The following is a 27,118-nucleotide window of genomic DNA, read 5'->3' as shown; positions in this document are numbered from 1 at the left end:
CCAAGGCACGTTGTCAGAAGTGCGAGATCACAGAAGGGGATGGAGGATGACAGTGTTCTAAGAAACTGAAGGTTTACCTTGCAGGGTTTCCATCAAGTCTTGTCAAGAGGAGGACATAAAGGGCCAGTGCAGGAACATGGGTTTGGCTTTCCAAACCCCTAGATTGCCAGGATCTGTGGGGAAGGGCCCCCTAAACCTGGGGAGAGACTGTTTGTCCTTACTCCTGCTATGGCCCTCCCTTCTCCCATACAGGAGCCAGGCTCCACAGAGGCACCCAGACTGTGTAAATTCCCTCTGACAATGCAATGGTTGCTGCCACAAGAAAGTCTTTTCTTACTGAATAGCATGTAGCTGGGGGGAGAGGTTAAATTGTAAGTTTTTATTTCTGCCCATTACATTTTGTATCTGAATATTTATCACTGTGCACTAATATACATGCATGTTAATGTGCATTAAATTTGGGAAACCTAGCTGAAATGCAAACAAGGATTAAATTCTTCCAGATCACTTCTAAAGATTTTAGAAACAACTTCCACTATAAGAAAAGGAGTACTTCCACTATGTTAAGCTGTATTCATATGCCAAGCAGATCATTGTAATTGCTTATTAATTTTCTTTAGAAAATATGTGAAATTCTAGATTTTTTTCCCCAAAAGAGGTAGTGTTCAAATGTGTGCACTCCTAGGAGAATCTGAAATGCAGGGGGCAGGGAGAAGAGAGGAGTTTGGACAGATGCTAACTGGAAGGTGTCAACTCCTGTGATTGAGCCACTCTTTTGCATACCGTTGTAGTACTTTACATAAAGGGATATGTTTTAACGAATAGTATTAACTATTAAAGAAATAGATTATGTGCTTGTTCATGCTGTAGCTTCACTTCCAGGCAGTGACTGTGGGCACATAAAATAGGAAAGAGAACCATTGCTGCACTACCAGAAAGATTTCAATTCTCTTCGGGTCAGAGAAAAAGACTCAGTCCCTATAAGTTTCCTGATATCAAACCAATGCTCTGTTAAATGAAAAACAAATACAAAAAGGCAGAGAATTAAAATATATATATTAAACCTTGAATAAATAGATGTGATCAGGTTTAAGTAAACAAAGCACACAATATATTAAATACAAATTGAGACGTCTCTAAAAGATATAAAAGGCAAATATTCATACTTCATCTATAATGCAGCATTTGATAAAAACCTTGATTGTTACTTAGCTATGTCCTCCCATAACTTTGTTTTAAGTCATTGCAATATAAAAAAGTACAAAAGGTACATTGTTATGGTGCCGGTTTTGTCCAAAATGTGATCTGTTTTCCTCCTCCTCCATCTCTTTGCAGATCCTGTATCATGTGTTTTGGGGGTTTTTTGTTTTTAAAGAAAAAATGTGCTAGCAACACAGCACAATTTCACAGAAAGGGAGGGTGGGTGGGTGGAGGGGCAGGGAACATCCCTGAAGAAACAGTTATTCCAAGGGATTTTTCCAGACAAGTTTTTTTTCCTAAATGGCTTAAAATGAAACCCAAAGCTTGACCATTCTTTTTAAAGAATCGTTTTTTGTGCAACACGATCATTGTATATGCTTAGATAGACCAAGTGTAGTCATTCTTTTCCCTTGAATTATGATGTTTGACTAAACTCAGTGCGTTCCATCAAAAATACAAAATGACACAGATTATATTTCATCCTTTCTTCTAATATGAGGCACATACAAATATGTTTTTGGCAAAGCACTCAATAAAAACCTACACAAGAAAAAAGTAGTGAAGTCAGTTGGTAATTGAAACATGCAGGCTTTATTTGGAGTCCTCGATTTGTATATCGTCCTCTTCAACCATCCTGCTTCTACCAGAGTCACTGTGCGCTCCCAGCCTAACTCGCTCTCCACGTGGCCCGAGCTCTTGCAGCTGTTTTCTCTGTGTGGTTTCTAGATCTTCAAGCCGCTTACGAAGTAGGGAGAGCTCCCTTTGATGCTGTTCCTCCTAGGAGTTAGGGACACGGCAAAAAAAAAACCAACAACAAAAAGCTACATTACATTTTGTAACACTTGCAGAGACATTGTCCCCTTTTCTCTGTCCCCTTTACTTACTTGTTTTAAATAAAAGTGCTTTTAAAGTTACCTTATGTGAAAACAAGATTTTTTAAAAGGTCTTTATTCTATTTGCTTTCAAGCATTGCCCCTGACGTTCATGATATCAACAGCAGTGGGGAATGTGCACGTGAATGACAGGTGCTCCCGGGGCAGTGCACTTCAGAGCCTAACAAATGGACACAGGTGGGGAGGCAGGAGCCAACACTACAGCAACCTCTCAGGGGAAGAGCAAACTACATGGTCGCAGGGAGGTAGAGGGAGCTGCCTCTTCTCCCTATTACACTTTGTGCTCTTTTTTGAAGGGGAGTATCCACCTTCACCAAACTCCTCTTTGATCCTGGAAGCAGGGACGTGCCACTGGAATCTCCCTTCTGTGGGTACATCTACACTGCAAAGAATAACTCATGGCACCAAGTCTCAGAGCCTGGGTCAACTGACTCGGGCTTGGAGGACTCACACTGCAGAGTAAAAATAGCAGTGTGGACATTCGGGCTCAGCCTGGAGCCCAGGCTCTGAAACCCAGCCACGGGAGAGGGGCTCAAACCCAGGCTTCAGCCTGAGCCCAAATGTCTACATTGTACTTTTAGCCCTGAGCCCGAGTCAACTGACCCAGGCACCATAGGGTTTCCTTTGCAGCGTGTAGACATGCCCTAAGTTTGCTCCCGTGCACAGATGAGGCTCTTATTTCTATGCCACTCTTCCAAATAACGAAGCCAGTGAATTGCTCGAGACTGGGGGTGTAAACATAAGAGAAAGGACAAACAACAGGCTGGAGCCTGGGGTGCGGCAAGTGCAGATGTTTTATAAATCTGAGGAATCAGAAGGGAAGCAGTTGCTAGCAGGGTGCAACAGAATTCTAACTGTGCTACTGGTGTTTTCATTTCCTGTTACAAATGTTGATTTTGTAACCACTATAACTCCTCCAGGGCTAGGAGCACTTTCACAAAAAGTAAAACAGTTCTCAATACAACACAACAGACTGCCCAGAGAGCTCTAACTGTTACCCACAAACCACCACCACCACATGGCAATTGCATAACAAAAATGAAGCAAGGGATTCACATCTGAAGTGGGTACAGTGAGATGTATTTTATATAATCACTTCTCTATATATTAGGCCACAGTATGACAGCATTCATTACTCCTTCCTTTATGCTTTTAAACAGTATGTCTGGTGACTAGCTTAAATCGCCTAAACTATTAATGCAGAAGTTTTAACCACTGTTTATGTCCCAGGTTAGCAACAAACTCCATCCTTTGCTAAGGTATATGAAATAATAAATGTGGATCTGAGTAATATTTAATACATCACCTGCAGATGGGGAAAAGATATTTCAGGCCCAGGAACTAAGGTAGACAACATCCCACTGACTGGATTGAGTGATGGTATGTTAGGAACCAGAATTAAACTCCGGAATTCATTGTGTCTGCGCTGTAAATCCTTTAGTCTTTTCTGAAGGCGAGTGTATTCTTCATAGGGAACGTTCTGTCTATGAAATAAGATTTTTGTATTGCTCAAAATGCTTAGAGTACCGGATCACAGAAACATGTCTCTCTCTCTCCAACATGTTGCTGGACACACTCCCAATAAAGTGCTGCTTCAGGATGGATGCATATAGCCCACATAGAACAAGCAGAAGCACTTTATTTGTGTTTAAATGTTTGGGAGATCCCTTTTACACCTCAAATGATATAAACTACAGTTTCACAGACTAGAATTGACTCAACAGCAGGGAAATAAATTCAGATTTTAACGTAATGTTCACAGTAGCGAGAAGCACTATAGTTAAGACTGCTTTTTAAAATATTTAAATCAAAGATGAGTCAGACCCTCCATATGCTCTAAAGGCATTAGAAGAACCAGGAACTGTTGTATCTTTCCATGCAGATTTTAGTCTGGTTCTCTTATATCCTTCTGGGTTATTTTTCCTTTTCTTTACGTCCGCTTACCTGCATGTCTGGGGTACTGCTAGTCTCACACACTGTCCCCTTGCTATCTGTTTTAACCTTCCCTCAGCACTGTTCTTCCCAGTCTAACAACCCTCCTCCTGGTGCAGTCATGCTATCTTTTTCTCCTCTTTCCCCAAATGTCCAAAATATGATTGCGATGGAACCTTCTGATGCAAGCCTGCTGCCTTCTGCTCACTGTCTGACTAGCAAAAGAAAAATGAACATCACTGTGCGTACACCCTAATTATCTGTTAACTGATCAGTGCATTGAACTACAGAATGAAAGTCAGCCTCTCCCGTCGGTTTATTTATAAATGTCACTGAGCAGGAAAGAAACAGATAATTTGCCTTCGTGGCCCACTGGCTTGATAGAATCATCCTTTTGTTCCACTCAGGCAGTTGCTCCCTATAATCTACAGCTCAAGAATGTACATAGCTAATGGTGTATCTCCTCTCTGTGAAGCGTCGTACAGGGCGTAGCTGCAGCTCAGTGAAATTTACAAGGAAAGCAGAGCTTAATTTGCGCTGGGGCTCAACCGCAGCACTTCTTTTCATGCTGAGGTGCAGTCCCAGCACCTCTTCTGTCAGTGGTGCACGAGATCATGCTGTGCGGGGGACACCTTCCTTATTGCTTGAGCCCCGGCACCCTTTTTTACAAATTCAGTACTGAAGGAAAGGGAGGTTGGAGATCAGTGTTTCATTTCCAACCTTGGTTGGATGGACATATCAGGCAGGTGATACACCACGGGTTTGTTTAAGTGAAAGCCAGATCAGCAGTGTGTCCTTGCAGGAAGGATCTACAACAAACCTTTATTTTAATTCATTACACTTTAAAAAACATAACTTGGATGTCTACAAACCAAATTGAGACAACCATATTTCCTGTTGGTCACCACAGTTGCAATTTAGTTTGCCCTTAAAGTCACCTTAGAAAACTTATTTCTAGCCTTTTGAACACTCCACTTGCCATTTTAGGCTGACCTTAAGCTTCTTCACTTTCATGTGCAGTAATTCCATTCAAAAGGAAAATATCTCACATTTAAACCACTGTACTTTAAATATATTTGGAATACTGGAAAATGTAATTAATTGTCCTGCAGTATTAATTCAACTTTTCATTGATATTCTAACAATCTACTACAGTCAAGTTTTAAACTGTTAAAGCCACAACAAGGAAATAACTTATTTGAATTGGGGGTGTTTAACAAGAGGATTTTGTATGTTAATTCTGAAGAGCATGGTGGCCTCATAGTACAAAAATAGCTCTAACAGCCCTGATTCTGCAACAGCACACTGGCTTCAGTGGGTCTCCATGCAGGAGCAGAGGTCTGCCCACAAGGATGCGGTTGGACTGGGCCCCAGTGACTATGCTGTAAATTGCACACATCTCAAATATTTTGTAATGGTAAATCAAATAATTTAGGAGATAGTTATTCATTTACAGAATTATTACATCAATCAATCTAGAAACGAAATACCTCAAAACAACTGGTTTATAATTCTAAGGACCAATTCAAAGAAAATCTAATATTTTATTACCTATTTAACACCTGGTTTTCTGTTTCTAGTTCTTCTCTCTTTGCTTCCAAGAGTTCTATTTTCTCCTGCAGCCTCTTTTGTTTATTGTCATTGAGAGCCTTTCTCTGTCAAACACACACATTTTGAACACTTAGAAGTTGTGTCACCTGTTTTGATCATTTTGATCAAGTTACATCTACTTGGCACTTGCATTTCAGTTACAAGATTCCATAATTTTTAGCATTTCCTTATGAAGAGATGTAATTTTGTTGAAAATGGTGGAAAGAAAACATAAGCATACATTTGCTTTCCATCCTCTCTTTGATTTAGAAAAGTAATGTACCAAAAAAGAGGCTTGGAATCCCCACATGCCCCATGCTAAAGGAAACATGCCGAAAAGGAAGGTAAAGCAGCAACACACAAAGTATCCAGTTTTATGGGCAGGTTATAGACAATTCTAAACCACCTGTTGGGAAATTGAAACAACTACTAAGTCTTGTTAGACAATGACAGATTGACAGGCAAATTAGATAAGCTCATCATGTACTGACTGTTTATAAATATAAACAATACCTTAGAAACTGCAAATTTTATTTCCTCCCTGACATCACTTGCTGATGGTGACATCAATGTTAAACTACTAATATCCATTTTCTGTTTTATAAAGTAGAGGCAGGCATCCTGTATATGTATTTATGGTGCATAAAATTACTAACTAATCCTGGGCTTTATTAAGGTCTAAAACGTTTGGACTTGGAAAAATTAATAACCAGTTTCTCCTTTTGTGCTAGCTGTTCCATAACATGCAATTTTAGGGGGAAACAAAAATATAAAATTAAATATTTCCATTAACAGTATTACCAACCCGTGGGTGTGTAACAGATAGTTGCTTGGGTAGGAACAATGTACCATATAGATGTTACTAAAAAGGGAAATGTCATCCTATTGGTATCTAACACAGCAGCCTATTGGTTAATTCTTGGTCCATCTCCAAGCTCACCAATAACAAAAAAGTATTTAATTGAACAACATGGTTGGCTCCTATAAAGCATATTACAACTACTGTAATCTCAAATACATGAATTTATGCGTATAATTACAAAATAATAAAATGGGTGAACTTGAGTGCCTCGTATTAAATAAGGATATTGATATAATAGGCATCACAGAAACTTGGTGGAATGAGGATAATCAATGGGATATAGTAATACCAGGGTACAAAATATATCGGAAGGACAGAACAGGTCGTGCTGGTGGGGGAGTGGCATTATATATGAAAGAAAGCGTAGAATCAAATGAAGTAAAAATCGTAAATGAATCAAACTGTACCATAGAATCTCTATGGATAGAAATTCCATGCTCTAATAATAAGAATATAGCGGCAGGGATATACTACTGAACACCTGACCAGGAGCGTGATAGGACTGTGAAATGCTCAGGGAGATTAGAGAGGCTATTAAAATAAAAAACTCAATAATAATAATAATGGGGGATTTCAATTATCCCCATATTGACTGGGTACATGTCACCTCAGGACAGGATGCAGAGATAAAGTTTCTTAACACCTTAAATGACTGCTTCTTGGAGCAGCTGATCCTGGAACCCACCAGAGGAGAGGTGATTCTTGATTTAGTCCTAAGTGGAGCACAGGATCTGGTCCAAGAGGTGAATATAGCTGGACCGCTTGGTAATAGTAACCATAATATAATTAAATTTAATATCCCTGTGGCAGGAAAAAAACACAGAGGTGGTTTTGGAACAAATTGATAAATTAAACAGCAATAAGTCACCATGACCAGATGGCATTCACCCAAGAGTTCTGAAGGCAATTACAGGCCTGTAAGCCTGACTTCAGTACCTGGCAAACTGGTTGAAACTATAATAAAGAACAATGTTATCAGACATATAGATGTACATAATTTGTTGAGGAAGACTCAACATGGTTTTAGTGAAGGGAAATCATGCCCCACCAATCTACTAGAATTCTTGGAGGGCGTCAACAAGCATGTGGACCAAGGGGATCCAGTGGATATAGTGTACTTAGATTTTCAGAAAGCCTTTGATAAGGTCCCTCACCAAAGGCTCTTATGCAAAGTAAGTTGCCACGGAATAAGAGGGAAGGCGTTCTCATGGATTGGTAACTGGTTAAAAGATAGGAAACAAAGGGTAGGTATAAATGGTCAGTTTTCAGAATGGAGAGAGGTAAATAGTGGTGTCCCCCAGGGGTTTGTTCTGGGACCAATCCTATTCAACATATTCATAAATGATCTGGAAAAAGGGGTAAACAGTGAGGTGATAAAATTTGCAGATGATACAAAATTACTAAAGATAGTTAAGACCCAGGCAGACTGCGAAGAGATACAAAAGAATCTCTCAAACCTGGGTGACTGGGCAATAAAATGGCAGATGAAATTCTATGTTGATAAATGCAAAGTAACGCACATTGGAAAGTATAATCCCAACTATACATATAAAATGATGGGGTCTAAATTAGATGTTACCACTTAAGAAAGAGCTCTTGGAGTCATTGGGGATAGTTCTCTGAAAATATCCACTCAATGTGCAGTGGCAGTCAAAAAAGTGAACAGAATGCTGGGACTAATTAAGAAAGGGATAGATATTTTCTGTCCTATTATCATGTTGCCTCTATATAAATCCATGGCATGCCCACATCTTGAATACTGTGTGCAGATGTGGTCGCCCCATCTCAAAAAAGATATATTGGAATTGGAAAAGGTTCAGAAAAGGGCAACAAAAATGATTAGGGGTATGGAATGGCTTCCATATGAGAGATTAATAAGACCTGGACTTTTCAGCTTGGAAAAGAGACTGCTAAGGGGAGATATGATTGAGGTCTATAAAATCATGACTGGTGTAGAGAAAGTAGATAAGGAAATGTTGTTTACTACTTCTCGTAACACAAAAACTTGGGGTCACCAAATGAAATTAATAGGCAGAAGGTTTAAAACAAATACAAGGAAGTATTTCTTCACACAACACACAGTCAACCTGCAGAACTCCTTGCCAGAGGATGTTGTGAAGGCCAAGTCCATAACGGGGTTCAAAAAAGAACTAGATAAATTCATGGAGGATAGGTCCATCAATGGCTATTAGCCAGGATGGGCAGGAATGATGTCCCTAGCCTCTGTTTGCCAGAAGCTGGGAATGAGTGACAAGAGATCGATCACTTGATGATTGCCTGTTCTGTTCATTCTCTCTGGGGCACCTGGCACTGGCCACTGTCGGAAGACAGGATACTGGGCTAGATGGACCTTTGGTCTGACCTAGTAGGGCCATTCTTACGTACATAGATGCTGCCATAAAATGTCAACATAAAAAAATAATTCTGCACGCCCAAATTGAAAGCTGTGCTTTCTCCCTCTTCATAAGCACTGAAGTAAATAAGAGTCAACATGCCTTTTTTTGAGCAACAGCAGCCCGGTGTAATTTCTCTTTCACCTGGTCATACTTCTCTTCTCTTTCTGTGATGCGGTGAATAAATTTATGCTTTTCTTCCAACCACTCTACACATCTGTCTTCTAACATCCTAGGAGAACAACATTAAAGAGTGGTGATGTAGTAAACCAAACGCTGGATTCTTTTTAATAAATATCAGCATCTAGAATCCCTGACATATACACTTTATTTCACCCACTCTTTTCTTCTTGAACCATATGTTTCTAGTATCTAACTTTAAAAAGTTCAGCAAATTTGGACTTTTGAATTTATAATTTCATTATTGACTTAATTCAAATAAAATGGCTAATTTTGTAAACTGATTCCAATAAAATAGATGGCTGTACAGGCTTTTTCTTTGGATTAGCCTTTTGATAGTCCATAAATTATGTGCCTTTACCTGTGGGAACCACATTAGAGTGTAGTGGAGAGTGACCAGAGCAGTGCCAAACCCCTTTCAAATATTGAAACAAGACATTTTTGCCTTTATCCACTGCAAATATTGCTACAACAGAAGCCATAGGGGAAATCCTGGTCCCACTGAAGTCAGTGGGAGTTTTGCCATCGACATCAATGGGACCAGAATTTAATCCCATACATATTTCTTATTTCAAGAAGGGTTAATTGTAACTGGTAAGTGAAAAGAAAATGGACGCATATCCATATTGTTAAAGTTATCACAAGACAGAAATACATTTTTACACCAGGAAGTTGAAATAAAAAGCACACTAAGAATTCTTATTTTTCTCAAGATACAGTCAAGATCTGGACAAAGAGGGGCTTCATTATATTATCGGTGAGTCATGGCAATGGTGAGAAATACTATTAAAGAATTACATGCAAGCACGGAGAAAAAAAATGAATTAAACAGACAAAAAAGCCAATCATACTTCTCTGCTTCTAGCTGAGCTTTTTCTGCTTGACTTCTTGCATTTCGACATTCTTGTTTTAATCTCTCCACCATTTCCTTCAGCTTTTGATTATAATCGAGCAAGTCATTTTCACACTGAGAAAGTGAGGCCACTTGGAGTTCCAAATCATGAATTTGCTACCAAAGAAATATATAAGTTTTTATTTAGGGGAAAAATATGAACAAGTGACAAGTAGTTTGGGATAATGGGAGGGAGAAGGAGGTAGTTGCCATGATATCTGGCCATTTGTTCCATTATGTCTTCGTAATATGGATGTCTTTTTTGTCCGCTCTCTGGAACTTTTACAATACATTTTCTGTGGATAAGGCAAGAGGTTTCTTCTGAGGTTACAAGGAGGGAGAGATAGCATAAGGCAAAAGTCATTACTCTTTAGTACCCCTTACTAGTGCTCTTGCAGAAATTACAGAGCCCAGCAGTGAGACATTGACACTCATAAAATATTGAAGCATCACAGACAAATTTAACAGAAGTCAGTCAGTCAATTATCCAAAAAACAAAGGGCCCAACCTTACATGACTGTGAAGGGGAGTACGATCTCTGCACTCCCCTGCATAGCCTCCCTGCATGTCAGCTGCAAGTGCAAAAGAACATATGAACAGTTTTCTTTAATGTGAACACACATTTTGCCACACATTTAACTCAAAAAATCACTAAATGGATTTTCCTCAAATTCTAAAAAACAAACAAAAAGCAGATTCATCTCCTGACTGTAAACAAGTATCAGAAATTTCAGAATTTTCTTCTGGGGGAAAGTTACATGTGCCTGAAGACAAGAGCACATAATATGTGCACCTCTTCACCATAACTACAAAGCTGTTATGAAATTTTAGAAGAGCAGAGTAAGTTGCAGGAGTTTTGGAGTATTAGACAACACTTACATTTGGTAGCTAATTGGAGCTCAGGTAAGTGCCAGAATTCTAAATTTAACTCTGTTTCATAGTGGCAACAGTGAAAAATATTACGTATTGTCTTTTAGAAGATCCCTGGGTAACCGAACTTGAGCTTTATTTCCCCTCCATGCTTATCTGGAAGAGAGCATTTGCCAACAGGGCACAGCACTCACTCACGAAGTTAATGGGTGGGATTTTCAGGAGCGTTAAGTGTTGGTCTGACTCTGCTCCCATTGAAGTAAATAAGAATTTTACCAGATTTCATTAGGAACAGTTTGGCCAACACTTGAACATTTTTGATAATTCCACCCAAACGGTCTTTGGTATGAGATGTGGGCTTTTTTAAGACAATTACTAATGTCTTCACTCTTAACTGCTCTTTTTCACTGTAGACATCTACCTATTTTCCCAATCAGCTGAAACTGTGATTGGTAAATTCACTCTGGCTAAATAAGTAGCCAGCTTTTTCAAAGACATAGCTCCATAACTGCATTCTAGGGAAGCATGAGATATGTACTGCAGTCTCCCTTTCTTTAAGGATCTGTTAGGTTTATTAGTTACACAGGAGACAACATAGCCTATCAGGAGTTAGGAGACTTAAGATTGTATTTTCAACTCTGTTACCAATTCACGGTGCAATTTTGGCAGGCCACTTCACCTGAGTTTATTCATGTATAAAATGTCTGTAAAGCACTTGAAGAACCTTGGGTGAAAGGTGCAATGTAAATACAAAGTATTACCGAGAAACAGTTTATAAGTGTATGGAACCTGGCTCTCCAGTTAACAGCATTTATTAGGCCAAAGGACCAGCAACATTCTGAGTTCTGAAATCCTTAGAATACATAAAGAGTAAAAAGTACCTGAAGCAAAAGACTGTGATAAATCCATTTATAAGGGCTCAGAAAATACCGGCCCTCTATACAATTTTGCCATTTGAGTTTTAAAGAGCATTGAAAAAAAGAAGAAGTTTCACTATGAACATAAGACTTCTTTGATTTAAATGAATAAAGGGATGAAGACCATTCACAGTAAAATATCACAGTATGATACAAAAACTCTTACCTGTTTAAGATCAGCATTTTCACTTTTCTCTTTTTCTAACTCCTCAGACTGAATAATTTGCTGTTGAAGTTTTAACCTAAAATTTAACATAGGTATCATTATTTTTGTCTAATTAAAACGTAACTATTCTAAAACATAACTATTCAGCTTGTTAGTAGTTAAACAGATCAGTCAGTTTAACCCTTTGAAAGGCTGATGACTCTGAACAATACACTTGCGTCAATTATAAAATAAGAAGTCATGTTTCTACTGTATGATTAGACTGCACTAATGTCATGGATTCCAATGATTTGCCTGATTTTATATATCCTTGATTTGACACTGGGGTTTATAAATGTGTATATGTGGATGTGATAAACAGTTGTAGAACTCCACTGAGAACTTTGACAACTGCTAAGTTAAAACTTGTACAGAACTGGAGGCTTACGGAGTAGGAGCAATCAAATTAGGCCTCTTGATTTGCCACATGTTCATAAAACCTCAATTCTGGGGAATGAGTGGTTTCTGCTGCTGTGGGCCTGAACCAGCAGCCACCAAGAGATCAGTTTTTAACATTTAACTAATTAAAAATGACTTTAAACAGCATTTATTGGGAGGGGGAAAAGATATTCTGCTTAAAATTCTGTAACCCATGACTCCTCTGAGTTTTGTTTTTTAAACTATACATTCTTTATTTGCCTTTTTATATGAAGCTACTATTTTTTTATTTTAAAATACTTTGTATATTTTTAAACCAGGTTTTTTTTTTTTTAAAAAGAACACATACATTACCTAACATTCTGAAGCTCCCTTCTGTTAGACTCTTCTGCCAGGTGCATAACACGCAATTTCTCTTCATACTCATCCTTTTCAGATTGCCTCCAAGCCTCTTGTTCCACTTTTATTTTCTCTAACTCACCTAATCTGTTCTCAAGTTCTAACCTGAAACAATGCTCAATATTTACACAAGAACTATTACAAGGACAAAGTGACAGCAAAAACGTTCAGTTGAATATAACATTAAACAAGTCAAGTCATGCTGTCCTAGGGTGACCAGACAGCAAGTGCAAAAAATCGGGATGGGGTGGGGAGTAATGGGCGCCCATATATGACAAAGTTCTAAATATCAGGACTGTCCCTATAAAATCGTGACATCTGGTCACCCTATGCTGCCCCCTAACCGTTTTTAAAACAGAGCAGTAAACAAGTGAACATACTTTTCTTCCTGTAATGCTGCAAGTTTTTGAAAGCCTTCTTCTCTGGCAGCTTGTACTTTACGAATGAGCTCACGATCCTTTTCTACTAAAAGCACTTTGTGGCGTTCAACTGCTGCCTTGAGAATTTCATTGTCTGAATGCAATCCTGTTTTATACAATATACACATCAGCATGATGAAATATTTAAAGTATTTAAAACATTTTACAAACATTGATAAAATGGAACTGTGAATCCACTGTTCACTCATACATAATATTCAACCACTTTAAAGAGATAAAATGTGCAAGACTTTTACTACTGTTAATTAAAAATACTTTAAAATAGAAAACACATTATTTAGAGACCAATTCTTATGTAATCATGATTAAACATTTTTCTAAAAATACTAAAATAAGCAGCACAGACTTCGATTAAGAACTGAGTCTGCAATTTAGATTTAGCAAACAGCCATATTAGCTAAACAGATGACCCTGGATAAAACATTCCATTGTGAATATGGAAGGGTTAAATGAACAAATGCATTATATGCTTCGAGAGTACAAGCTGAAGTTGATGGGAAACTAATAATAAATCACTAATGGAACTTTAATGATCTAGTTAGAGCATATCCCCTGTTTTAATTCACTAAAACAAGATGGAGTGGAATTGGGAAGAATACGGACTATATTGAAAACCTAAACTCTAATGTACCAGAGACCAGTAATAGTGGAAAACAGATTTGTGGAAACATCAACAGTAGTGGAAAAGTTACTGCCCCATGTGATTCTGAATAATTAAATACTATGGCTGTAAGAAGAAGAGTGAAACTCTTGTGTGATATTCAGGGCCCATGTACTCAACGGCAAGATGGACCTGACCCTTGATTTGTTAGAGCATTTATAGGCAATCCAGGAAGAAACTGAACATTTTGCAACAGTTTCAGGTAAGTTTAAAAGTGAAGGGGTTTGTGGAATGAAATATCAAAATAAATAATGAAGTATGTACATTATTTATTTTAATATTAAATTAATTTTTTTCTTTTGTTCTGACATTTTCAGTGGACTACACATTTTTGTATTGACAGCAAACAACTATATTTCTAGAACTTTTGGGGGGAAGCTAGAGGTTTTGACAGCTTCTTTTTTTCATCCAGGAAAATGAGGGATATATTTTGGGATTTTTGGATAAAGTGAATGTTCCGCTAAAATGATCAGCTGTGAAACAGCTAACTGTGTTGATATTTAAATTGCCCCCAGGAAACTTTGGCATTCACACCCTATAGTCATATTGGAAATCCGGGAGGTGGGAGGTCGCACTCCCGCAGAAGGGGTTAAAAGCAGCTCTGCAGAGGGCTGCGACTGGGAAATGGAGTGAGAACAGCTGGGGGAAGCTGTGGGGAAGCAGCCACAGCTGTGGCCAGCTCAGTTAGGGCCCAGCTGGTCCTTATAAGAGGGCTATAGGCCAGAAGCTGAGGAGTCCCACTCTAGCCCTGGAGTGGGAAGGGCTAGCTGCCTGGGAATAGGGTGTCTGAGCAGCTCAGAGCAGCGCTGGGGAAGGGCAAAGGGAGCTGGGGAGCTCCAGCCTGATAAACCCCCAGGCCGTAGGCCTTGATGAAGGCCTACAGAGGCACTGGGGCTGCAGAGGGGCAGCCTGAGGATAGACAAAGGCAGCAGGTCCTACCCCCTTGCCAATGATGAGTGGCCATTACACTGCAGTCTGCTCCAGTGAACGGGGGCTAGCTGATGACTGGCAGTAGCCACTAAGGCACGGTGGGTCTAGAGGGTTAGGGGTCCAGAGTGGGGGTCCTGCTGGGGCAGAACCCCAGGGAAAAAGGCACCGGGGTCTGAGAGAGACCTGGGGCCAGTGGCAGGTGAGACACCGGTGTGCGGGGGTGCTCCAGTGCTGGTGAAGACCTAATTCCCTGGACAGCCAGCAGGAGGCGCCGCACTGGTGAGTCTCGCCCTGCTACACACCCCTATAAGCTGTTATTTCAGACTGTCAATCTATTCAGGCAGACAACAAATGCACTGATTACATTCCAACCGTTTTTGGAAGATTTTCTTCAAAACCATGAAGGCTAGAAACAATCGTTTTTCTTCAAATGAAAGCCTAGATCCTTGGCCTAACTCTGTGGCAAATTCCATTGCTGTAGACTCATGGAATACAGGAGGTCCCGTTGGTAATCTTCTGTAGACATTAAAATCTTAGTTCAAGCACTAATTATAACAGAGAGAAAAAGAAACTGACTATACAATTTGGCAATAGTCAATAAAATTAACAAGGCAAGTTATCTAAATATGTGAATTAGCACAGATTATGCTAAAATGTTTCCTGGGTTCATTAATTTACATAAACTGGGAGTCATTCATACACAGCTTCTACACCTGGTGGATTAGGGGATACGGCAATGTTTTTAGACAGCAAATTCATTTTCAGATTGACTATCTTCAATAGAATAGATAATGTGTTTCTTCTGCAGTTAATTTTTATTGTAGTGTGGTAGGAGCTGCAGGTTACAACAGAAACCATTAGAAACTAATTGCACATTACCATCCATTTCACTTTGAATCTTGTTTCTCTCTCTTTCTACCTCACTCTTGGCTCTTGCTGCCTCCAGTCTGACATTAGTTACTTCTAATTTGTGTGAATGCTTAAGTTCATCTACCTGTTAATTAGAAAATAAAACCGAATCACTAATATTATACCCTAGCAATTATTTTGATCCAAGCTTTTCAGATGGCATCGTCCTTTCAAGAAATTACTTTAAACAATGTTTTTCATACAGCCACTTCAGAGTTACCAAGTGTCCAGGTTAAGGATGCTATATATCCCATATCCACATAGCAACAATAAGGCTATTAATACACTGTCACTCCACAAATTATACTCCATTGCCACTTTCTTTCCATAAATCCTTCAAATTGAAGACACTGGAAATTCTTGGATAAATTACTGTACAAGTAACTTAATACGAGTTACTGTACATGCTTAATATACATGTATAATATACTTCTGCACTATACGTCTCCATAGGAAAGATGTACTCAGAGCAGACACTCAACCATTTACCAAAGTGTCATATACTAGAGTTGTAGTAAGTCACGTTGAACCAGCCAGCTATAAGCACCAGATTGGAAAGCTTACTTTTTAGAAAAGGCCTGTGCTCTTTATTTACTGTGATTTTGCACACCCAATGAGACAGATTGTATCTCTAAACAAAATGTGGTATCTTGAGACTTTCAAGCGTACACCTCCTACAAGCAGATGTCCCAAAATTGTGCAGCTTGTGCTTAGAAGGCTGCTCACTTGAAGTGCCTCATTAAGACTTTGATCCAGTATTATGGACCTTGATGCTTTCTCCATTTTATGTCAATCTGCCAGCACTCTAGCTTTCATGTTTTTCCCTCCTGGCTTAAACCTCCTCAACTTCTAGCCAAAATGAAGCTACAGAGATTCTAACAACATGAAGTGACACAAAAAGACAGGAAAAATAATAATTCCACTGAAGACGTCTTTATTCAGTTCAGTCTGACAGCAATTTACAGCACCTAGAAATGATAGATTGCTACACAACTTTTTTAAAAATCCAATTGTTCATAGTTTTAAAATAATTTGAAACCAGATGCATCTTTTCTGAAACTGTAATGCATAAAAACTGCCCCATAAAAACAGTGGTTTTAAATAGGACATCAAATCACTAAAGGCAATTACTGCCTACATGAAACTTTCTATAGTTTAGGCTCTTACTGCACAGTAATTACATGGTCAGTGAGAATTAAATATCTAGAGGAAAGCACTTACAATGAAAATCCATTTGCAGTGACAAATGTACTTACAACCTGCTGGCACTTACAAGTTGTAAAAGGTTAAGAATGACACAGTAGCTTATTAAGTAACTACATTGTGGATTTGGATGCTTAAATATGAAGTTAGTATAAGGAGCTTTCTGAGGCACAAACCTGAGGAAGATACATAAATCGCTTGTGCACTTAAAGGACCTGGGTTCTGAAATAAGCTTGTCTGGATACACAGTGGGAGAGGAGCGCAGTGCTGGAGGGACCTACTGCACACATTCTTGGAGTAGACCTGCTTAGGTGGAAGTTTCTACCCTCCAATAACACTACTATCTAGTCAAATTCCTCAGCACTCCTGCGGTTTTATAGAGAACAGCAATTAACACAACCTCAAGGCTCCATACCCCTTGTACAGCTTCTGATGGGGAGCAAACAAGACACAAAAGGTACAGAAGAGCCAGGCTGGTGTTTTAGCTCATTTTTTTCCTTTTTTAAAGTTACCTGGCGTTCACTTTCCGGGACAGGGGCTTTCTTCTTATTTGTTCATACAATGCCTAGCTTGATGGAGCCCTGATGCCCAGGTGCTAATATAATATAAATAATTAGATAGATCAAATAATTAGATAAATAAGAACTAGGTGTGTCACATTACATGATTAGGCATGTGGGTTGTTTGGTGTTTTGTCCTCTTCCTACAGAAGGTTAGAATCTTAGTGCATGGGGAAAATGTAGTTCAGGGCTGAGATTGTCTTTTTGCCTGATTTATTTTGCAAGTACTGGGTGTGCTTAAGCTCATCTTGAACCAGTTCTTGGATTGTTAAATTTGGACTGTGATTTGTTCTATCTTTCACATTTCTTGTGTTAGGTGTCTTTTTGAGCCATATTATGGTGCTAATAGCTGCTAAATGTAATATTTTGAATGGATGTGTCTATTATTTTGGGGGGTATGTTCCAAAAGGCAGTAGATTAGGGCTTCAGTTTGTTTGTTGATTTAAAAAAACAAAAACAAAACTGTGTTGAAGGTATTTTGCATAGTATTGTATATGTGAGACCAGAAGTTGTGGATCTGTGGGCAGTCTCAGAAATGGTGTGGGCAATCTAACCACAATCTCTTCAGTAGAGACTGAAGGTATTAAGGTTTACTTTGGTTTATTATTTTCATTGGAATTCTCTCCAAGATGTACTGGGAAGAAGCATTGAGGATTGTTAAAATAATGTCTGTCCAAGCATTCTCTTCTCTGGGACTAGAATTCTGAGTATATTTTCTGATATACAAATGAGAAGTAAAGCTAACATTAAGTGAAATAATGTTTCTGGAAAATTAAGTTCTGTTTTGACTGTTAGAAGAAAGTCACCAGATGGGCACTTTTTAGAGCAGTTCCACAAGGAAAGGAAAATACAAAACACAGAGTTCTTTACTTCAGACTAGTCTAATGAACGATTCATTAGACAAGTAACATTGTTTTTGTTCTTAGCTAGAATTATTTTAATAACCAGAAACCAAATCTTGATGATCCAATTTTTTTTAGTTTCAAGCTCTAGCACTTTTGTTTAGATTTGTCACTATAGTCTGATAATTTTTATTAAAGTAAGAAATCACAACCCTTATTTGATAGCACCAGACATATTTTATTAAGGGTTGGAAAAACCTAGTATGGTACTAAATATGGCTCTTCAAGCACCACATCATTAAAAAAAAAAAAAAACAAAAATCCAGAGAATGAGAAGGATAAAATCTCCTTATCTATCTTGCCATCTGTAATTAAAGAACATTTATTACAGGTACCATAGACTCAAAGGGCAGAAAATAGTTTTACATTAAAAACCAAGTGAAATATGGTTTTAAAAAGTCAGCTGAAACCACCTTTTCTTCAGGTTGAAACCAGATGTGAAAATATATTGCTGATACCACAAAAGCACTTACTTTAGTGGCCAAGGCACTGATTTCTCGTTCGGCTTTGTGCAGTTTGCTGGTTAAGAGAGTATTCTGCTCATTACTCATCTGTAGTTCTTTTTCAATGCGATCAATTTGGAGCTTAGCTGACTGCTTTTCTGCCTTGAATACAAAAAGTATTTATAAGCTCTTTGGAGCAGCAACTATCTCTTGGTATGCATTTGTACATTGTATAGAACAATAGGGTCCCAATCTTGATTAGGGCTTTTTGGACACTACTGGCTTACATATTTATATTAAGGCTGCACATGTGTCACAGAAACCATGGATTTAGTGACTTCTGCAGCAGCTGATGATGGCTCAGGGCCAGCAGCAGCAGTTTGGGTGTGTGGGAGGGGGCTCACAGTTGGAGCACGGTTGGAGGAGGGGTGGGGGGGGCGCTCTTCGGCTCCCACCGATATGTCCCTGCAGCTCCTAGGCCACATGTGCTCCCCAGCCCCCGACTCACAATTCCCTTGATGAGCACCAGCTTCACCCAGAACCACACTGCACAGGCACAACTTTACTGCGTTGTTTCCAGGATTGGAACCTCGCCCCTAAACAGCAGCCCCCACCACGCAGCAGCAAGACCAATCCCCTCCCGGTCTCCTACAGCCCCACCCTCGAGAGCCTAGAAACTGCCCAGGGGCCGCACCCATCCCAGCTAGGGTACCTCCTCCCGTGGCAGTGGTGTCACTGCTGGCTGGCAGGGCCCCTAGGAGTCCCAGGCACCACCCCTATAGAGCACCCCCCACCCGATGAGCACCCCATTTCCCCACCTCTGTAACATCCCTTATAGAGCCCTCCCATGCTACACCCCACAGAGTCCCTCTCCCCCACCGGGCATTCATAGTCCGCCATACAATTTCCATACCCAGATGCAGCCCTCAGGCCAAAAAGTTTGCCCATCCCTGTCCTAGGCAGAAGGCCCAGGGGGTCCGCGTGCTGCCCATGCCCGCAGGTGCCACGCCCGCAGCTCCCACTGGCTGCAGTTCCCAGCTAATGGGAGCTGCAGAGTTGACGCTTGTGGCGGAAGCAGCATGTGGTGCCCCCCTGGCAGCCCCTCCCTGTAGGAGTTGCAGCGACATGCTGATCAGAGCCAGGTAGGTAGCCTGCCATCCCTGCCAAACCTCCCCCGCGCCCCAGCGGGAGTCCCAGGCCACGAGCTGCTGCCCAGCCCCTCTTCCCAGCACCAGCACAGGTCCCGGGCCACCCCCCACCCAGCATCTGCGGCACCACCGGACCACCCCCAGAGTGCCCGCAGCCCAAGTTTTAGTTAAGGGTATATAGCAAAAGTCATGGACAGGTCACGGGCCATGAATTTTTGTTTATTACCCATGACCTGCCCATGACTTTTACTAAAAATACCAGTGATTAAAACATAGCCTTAATTTATATTTAGTAGAGGTTTGCAGTTCACTATGTTCTGTCTCTAATTTACTCAGAGTAACACTTGTAACTACATACCCCCACAGACTCATGCACCCCCCACATCCCCAAAGCCTTCTGGAGGCAAGAGGAACGGAGGCTTGGTTAGAGAGGTCAGATATTTTACACCCTCATCCAGTAAACTGTTAGGCTGTCAGGGTGTGTGTGCCTGCAAGCAGTGCTCCAAAAAGGCTTCTGTAGACACACCCCAGCACAAAACACCTAGAGTGTACCTCTGTAAAGTCAACATCATAAAGGATAAACAGTCTCAGTACTCTGCATTTTGCGGTGTTGGGAGACAGCACTTTAGTAAAATTTCAAGTAGATGCTTAACCCAGGACATTGACTTCAATCAATTTATTTTTCTCCAATAAGATTTTAAAAATTACTAAATTAAGTTTAGAGTAGATCTAAGCATTATGAAGTGCATTTTGATAGGTCTTTAAGATGCCTTGCCCGTTTAAAAAAAAAAAAAAATCTAACAGCGGTGTTTGTCAAGTTGTGGTCTTCAGACCACTTGATGGTAATCCACAGCAATATGGCAGGCATATAGTGCTGGCTCTTCCTTGTTTCTAACTGCTTTTACAGAAATACAGCTCACAGCAGTGTAGGGTGACCAGATAGCAAGTGTGAAAAATTGGGACAAAGGGTGGGGGGTCATAGGTGCTTATATAAGAAAGCCCCAAATATCAGGACTGTCCCTATAAAATTGGGACGGCTGAACAAACTATTGCAGTGAAGAGCTTAGGCACCTGTAAAAGTAAGATGGAAAGGAAGCCAGTCTAACTATGGGCTGCAGCTACACAGTAGGAAGAAAAGCCACCACAGACTGGAGCTGCCAACAGACAAAAAAACAGGAACCATTAATGGGTCTGAAGCCCTCAAGCCAGTGAGGAATGTTCAGTGGAGAAGTGAAACCTGAAAAGCATGTACAGAAGAGAAGTAGGATAGATGGGACCTTACAGTAGGGAAGTATGTGCAAGGGGACAAGAAAAGGAAGGTAGGAAGTTGCGGCAACATGTTCAGGAGACATGAGTATCACGTGGTAGGTAAGCAAGAAGGAAACACATGAACAGAAGTGAGTGGGGCTAACAAAAGTAGATCATATAATTAACATTTTTTAAAAGGACAAAACTTTTATTGTATTAAAGACAATCAAAACACACACTATCCCAATATTAAATTCCAGTTAAGCAACTGAAATTCACACATGCATCTTAAGTGACTGCAAATAGAACTGTGGGTGAGAATGGACATGGTCTGTAAGAATTTTTCAGTTAAGATGTAGCCCATGCTATGACAGAATTTGAGAAGTGATGACTTAAAAATAAAATCAGAAGTACAGAGTAAGTTCGGAAAATGCAAAATTTTTAATTCTTTAACATGTACATGGAACCAGAGTCGACTGGTCCCAAAACTTCCAAATTTATTTGCTGTGTTCCCCTGGGAGACAGTTAAACTTCTTACCTCCAGAGATCTCATTGTAGTCTGCATCTCTGCCAACTGCCGTACTTGTATTCTTTGGACATTATCTGCCTGCACGCCACTATTTTCTCTCTCTGCTCTTAGTTCTGCTACCTCAGCTTCTAAACCTTTTAATTTTTGATGTAGTTGAGCCTTTTCTCTTAGGAGTACCTCCACTCGCTTATTGTCTCTTGTGGGATCAACACTAAGCAGCTGATTATGCAGTTCTTCTTTATCTCTATCCAGTCTTGCTATCTAATAGTTATACAGAAAAATATACAACCGTTACATTATTTAGCTGTCAGTCACCAAAATAATACACAAGTTGATGATTAAGAAAAAATCAGCAATTTGCATTAAACAGGGAAATCTATCTGCATTTAAATGTTAATTTATTTTCTTCGAGTAATAAGCTCCACAGAACCACAATAATCTGACTTCAGCCTGCTGACTGTGCAGGGGACAAAAGTAGGCTTGTTGGCGCCTGCAATTAAAAACCCAGGGCTGGCCTGAGCCAGCTGACTTGGGCTTGCAGGGCTCAGGCTAAGGGGCTGTTTAACTGCAGTGTAGGTGTTCAGGATCAGACTGGGGCGAGGGCTATAGGACCCTGTGAGGTGGAAGGAGCCCAGAGCTCAGGCTGTAGCCCAAACGTCTACAACGCAATTAAACAGCCCCTTAACCTGAGCCCCAGGAGCCCTGCAGGGTCTCACTGCAATGTAGACATGCCCTCAGTCAACAGCAGGAAGGACTGTCCCTCCCTCAAGAGCCTGCCAGTTGAGACAACTTCCCCGAGGGCATGTCTACAATAGAAAGGTAAGTCGACTTGAACCACTGCAACAATTACTACAGTGGTTCATGTCACACTAACCTCCTTCTGTCAGTGGTGTGCGTCCTCACCTGACGCGCTGAAGAGGGGCAGAGTGTGGGGAGCGGGGGGAACAGGCTGAAAGCCTTGCTGCCCCCCTGGTCTCTCCATTTTCTGCTCCCTGCCGCCAGGGGGCAGCCAGGCTCTGTGTGAGGTGGGTGCAGCCTGGCTCTGAGCAGGAAGCCCAGGCAGCAGGAGCCCCCCACACCCCCCGTAGCTTTCTTGTCAATTTCACAGCTCCAGCATAGATCCGTGAAATTTACAAGAATGACAGCCAACAGCAGAAGTAAGTAACACAGAGTCTATATGGACACTGTCACCCTAACTACACTGACATAAACCTTACGCCTCTTGTGGAGGTGGAGTTATGATGTCGATGTACTAGGGCACATACATCGGAGGGAGCAAGGCTGTAGCATGTACACTGACATAATTAGATCGATGTAAGCTGCCTTACATCGACCTAACTCTGTAGTGTAGACCAAGCCTCAGTTTCTGATTTTGGAAAGTTGGGTGAAGTTATCCTGCTTTAGCTATATGATGGAAAACAAAACAAAGCAAAGCAGTCTCTGCAACAGGAGAGTATGGGAATAATTTCACCTATAATTCTAACAGTCATGGAGGTTTAAAACTAGAGAACTTCAAAAGCTAACCAGCAATTCTTGAATCTTAAAGAGCTGATAAAACAGAAGACCTGAATTACTTTGAGTCTCAAGACTTGATTGTGCATACCATAGCTGATTTACATATTGACATCTCAGAATAAATATCAGTTTTGGCTAAATTTTCAGGTAAGCACCTAAATATAATATGCTAGAGATACATGCTGGAGTGCAACTGGTAATTATATACTTGTGCGTATATTTGCAATTTAGACTCTTTCTTGAAAACTTGGCCCCAAACAAAACAGATCATTGAATAGTTTACCCAAGAGCTAAATCATAGGTGAGGACAAATTTTGAAACATTTAGAGGGTCAATAGTAGAGAGATCATGAAAAATTTTCAGAAATGGCAGACAAAGGAATATTGAGAAATTTGAAAATGGACAAGTTTTCCTGCTCACCTCAGTATTTTCTGCTGCCCCTTTCTTGGGTTAGTAATCAGATATTACTGGACTTTAGCATAATATAATCAGACTTTAGCAAAGCTTTTGATATGATCTCCCACAGTATTCTTGCTGGCAAGTTAAAGTAGTATGGGCTGGATGAATGGACAAAAGCTGGATAGAAAGCTGGTTAAATCGTTGGGCTCAACGGATAGTGATCAATAGCTCCATGTCTAGTTGGCAGCCAGTATCAAGTGGAGTGCCCCAAGGGTTGGTCCTGGGGCCGGGTTTGTTCAATATCTTCATAAATGATCTGGAGGATGGCATGTACTGCACCCTCAGCAAGTTTGCAGATGACACTAAACTGGGAGGAGAGGTAGATACGCTGGAGGGTAGGGATAGGATACAGAGGGCCCTCGACAAATTAGAGGATTGGGCCAAAAGAAATCTGATGAGGTTCAACAAGGACAATAGAACAGAAGAATCCCATGCACCGCTACAGACTAGGGACTGAATGGCTAGGCAGCAGTTCTGCAGAAAAGGACCTAGGGGTTGTAGTGGACGAGAAGCTGGATATGAGTGAACAGTGTGCCGCGGTTGCCAAGAAGGCCAATGGCATTTTGGGATGTATAAGTAGGGGCATTGCCAGCAGATTGAGGGACGTGATCATTCCCCTCTATTTGACATTGGTGAGGCCTCATCTGGAGTAGCGTGTCCAGTTTTGGGCCCCACACTACAAGGAGGATGTGGAAAAATTGGAAAATGTCCAGCGGAGGGCAACAAAAATGATTAGGGGACTGGAACACATGACTTATGATGAGAGGCTGAGGGAACTGGGATTGTTTAGTCTGCGGAAGAGAAGAACGGGGGGGATTTGATAGCTGCTTTCAACTACCTGAAAGGGGGTTTCAAAAAGGATGGATCTAGACTGTTCTCTGTGGTAGCAGATGACAGAACAAGGAGTAATGGTCTCAAGTTGCAGTGGGGGAGGTTTAGGTTGGCTATTAGGAAAAACTTTTTCACTAGGAGGGTGTGAAACACTGGAATGCGTTACCTAAGGAGGTGGTGGAATCTCCTTCCTTTGAGGTTTTTAAGGTCAGGCTTGACAAAGCCCTGGCTGGGATGATTTCGTTGGGGATTGTTCCTGCTTTGAGCAGAGGGTTGGACTAGATGACCTCCTGAGGTCCCTTCCAACCCTGATATTCTAGGATTCCATATAGAATCTAAATTCTATATTTATTTACTTTTATTTAGGCTATTTGAGCTACTAATTTAGGACTGGAGATAATGTATTGATCCATCTAAATCTCTCAAAGCTAATAAAAAAGGTTTGCAAGCATTGTTATTGGCTGTCATTTAAAGACAAGCCTATTATTTGCAATAGGACAACTGATATTTCTACAGGATATCTTGAACAAATTGAGGTAAATTGTTATGGACCAGACCATGACAAAAATTTGAGCTGACAGTACTCTGATAACCAACATATTACAAGAGTACGAAAAAGACAAAATAATAGTTAAAGTTACACTAAAATGACAAAATCCTTATTAAAATTTTATAAATACCTAAAATATTTCACTTTTATAGTTTAACTTATATTACATATTCTCTACCTACCTCAGTGTCATACTTTATTTTTTTCTCTTCTAAAATACGTGCATGTTCTTCCTTCTGGTGTTCAAATTCTGATTTGAGGAAGGTATGTTCATAACGAAGTTTGTTATATTCTGTTCTGTATTTTTCTACCTCCTAAATTAGGAAGTAGAACACAGATTCACTCAAGCACAAAAGTAGATAAACATATCAAAGTAAATACTTAATACTTTTATTTCATGAGTCATCCATTGAATTTCCCCGTCATCTTTTCATAAGTCATTTTAATACCAAGCAAAATATCAAACAAACCCTCCCTCAATCTAGACAAAGTGAAGTTAAATATGTCTTACTACTTACTTCATCTAGTTTCCGAAAGCGTTCTCTCATAGGGGTTTCCAATTCATGTTGTATTTGTGCTTTTAGCAACTCCAGCTTTTGAGGAGTTAGTACCTGACATGTACAGAAAACAAATGTACTGTAGAATAACCACACAGTCATATTAAGTAATTTATATTGGAAAACAAACGTTGGGCAATGAAACATTTCATATACAATTTTTAAAAAGTTTTTATGAACATATGCCATTTATAAAATTTATTTTTAATTTTTTCCTGCTTTCATAAAAAGCTAATCAATCTAGCTATAATTGATGTGCTTTCTGAGGAAAAAATTTAACATTGCAAAGGTTAACAATATTAAATATATGTGAAATAAATCCAGCCACTGCATCATCTTTGAAGTTCTTCAGATAAGGTACATTCACTACCTTTTTTTTTTTGCCTTCTTCCTTAATTGCTATAATTCAAGTCTAATGCTCAAACAGTGAAGGACTTGTTTTCTTCCCACTCTCATTCTGCTTTTTCAGTGATTTGCTCCCTTTTGTTACTAGATTAAAAAATTATGAACGGATTGAGGAAAACAATGTAGATACCATCGATAAGCACAGACGAGGGCAGAAAAGAAAAAGCCCTCAGAAAAGTGCAGTGGGCATGGTCTTACTGCATTCTCATTTTATTGATGAAGAGTGTAAGATTTCTGGTTACAGTTCTTACACTAGGGCCCAAAAAGAGTTTTGTTTGTTTTTAAAGCATACCGATCGTCCTGCTCTGAGATACAGTATTTCTTAAATTGCAACAATTTTTTTAACCTCTGTGTCTAGCTTTTGCATATATCAAAACAGATTGGCAACAGGTTGCATCCTTCACTGAATTTCGACTGGATTTCAGTGGTAACTGCAAAACCAGAGATATGTGGCATTACTACTTAAAACAAACAATTTTGGAAAAAGAGGTGGGAAGAGTGTTTAGAACATCTCCATTTTGATTTTAGTAGAATGTCTCAACAGATAAAGGCCAATTCACTAAGAGATTTGTTTTGTTTTTAAACTAATAGCCTGCCTTTAAGAACTCTCTACCTTGACATGAAAAAAAAAAAGTGACTCCTACAAACAAAAGCACAAATGCCCCTTGAATTCTTATAGAAAAGTAGAACATAATGGCTTAAATCCAACATGGCAAGATGCTGGATGGCCAAGGAGCTCCCTGCACCTACTCTCCTGGGCTTGTCTACACCACGCAGCTTTTAGCGAGAACGCTGTGTTCACACAGCCTTGCCTCTAAAAGTCAGCGTGTGTAAATGCTCTTTGTTGGCACTTTTGCTGACAAAATACTTCCAGCCCCGCGAGCACAGTTAGCTTTGTCAGCAGGAGAGCGCTCGTGCCGACAAAGCTGCATTCACACTGTCACTTGTGTCGGCAAAACTTTTGTCTTTCGTGTGCGGGGGGAGGGGAGCTTTAAGTACTCATGAAAGACAAAAGTTTTGTCTACAACTTTGCAGCGCAGACATACCCTCAATTGCCTCCCATAAGAACAAAGCCTCTGACAAATTCCACTTTTCTTCTGCCATTCTGGGCCCCAGA

General features: G+C 40.1%; 1 protein-coding gene across 5 annotated transcripts in view; it reads right to left on the bottom strand.

Annotated features, from left to right (window-relative positions):
* Nucleotides 1-1,039: 1,039 nt before the first annotated feature.
* The window catches only part of CEP83 (centrosomal protein 83), a 35,120-nt gene continuing 9,041 nt past the window's right edge, over nucleotides 1,040-27,118 (bottom strand). For 3 of the 5 annotated variants that reach the window (XM_077832260.1, XM_077832276.1, XM_077832282.1), the window contains 13 exons: nucleotides 25,558-25,650; nucleotides 25,222-25,353; nucleotides 21,694-21,945; nucleotides 18,790-18,921; nucleotides 15,622-15,736; nucleotides 13,092-13,236; nucleotides 12,667-12,816; nucleotides 11,896-11,971; nucleotides 9,902-10,059; nucleotides 8,973-9,102; nucleotides 5,577-5,680; nucleotides 3,400-3,577; nucleotides 1,040-1,977 (listed from right to left, as the gene is read on the bottom strand). In XM_077832260.1, coding sequence (XP_077688386.1) covers nucleotides 1,792-1,977; nucleotides 3,400-3,577; nucleotides 5,577-5,680; nucleotides 8,973-9,102; nucleotides 9,902-10,059; nucleotides 11,896-11,971; nucleotides 12,667-12,816; nucleotides 13,092-13,236; nucleotides 15,622-15,736; nucleotides 18,790-18,921; nucleotides 21,694-21,945; nucleotides 25,222-25,353; nucleotides 25,558-25,650 — 1,851 coding nt within the window. In that variant the 3' untranslated portion in view covers nucleotides 1,040-1,791. Of the gene's footprint in view, nucleotides 1,978-3,399; nucleotides 3,578-5,576; nucleotides 5,681-8,972; nucleotides 9,103-9,901; nucleotides 10,060-11,895; nucleotides 11,972-12,666; nucleotides 12,817-13,091; nucleotides 13,237-15,453; nucleotides 15,737-18,789; nucleotides 18,922-21,693; nucleotides 21,946-25,221; nucleotides 25,354-25,557; nucleotides 25,651-27,118 lie in introns of those variants that run through there. The other 2 variants (XM_077832268.1, XM_077832288.1) reach the window with 2 other exon arrangements.

The sequence above is a fragment of the Eretmochelys imbricata genome, chromosome 1 (genome assembly GCF_965152235.1).
Source record: "Eretmochelys imbricata isolate rEreImb1 chromosome 1, rEreImb1.hap1, whole genome shotgun sequence".
Taxonomy (NCBI): Eukaryota; Metazoa; Chordata; order Testudines; family Cheloniidae; genus Eretmochelys; species Eretmochelys imbricata.
This window is presented reverse-complemented; position numbering and strand designations above follow the sequence as displayed.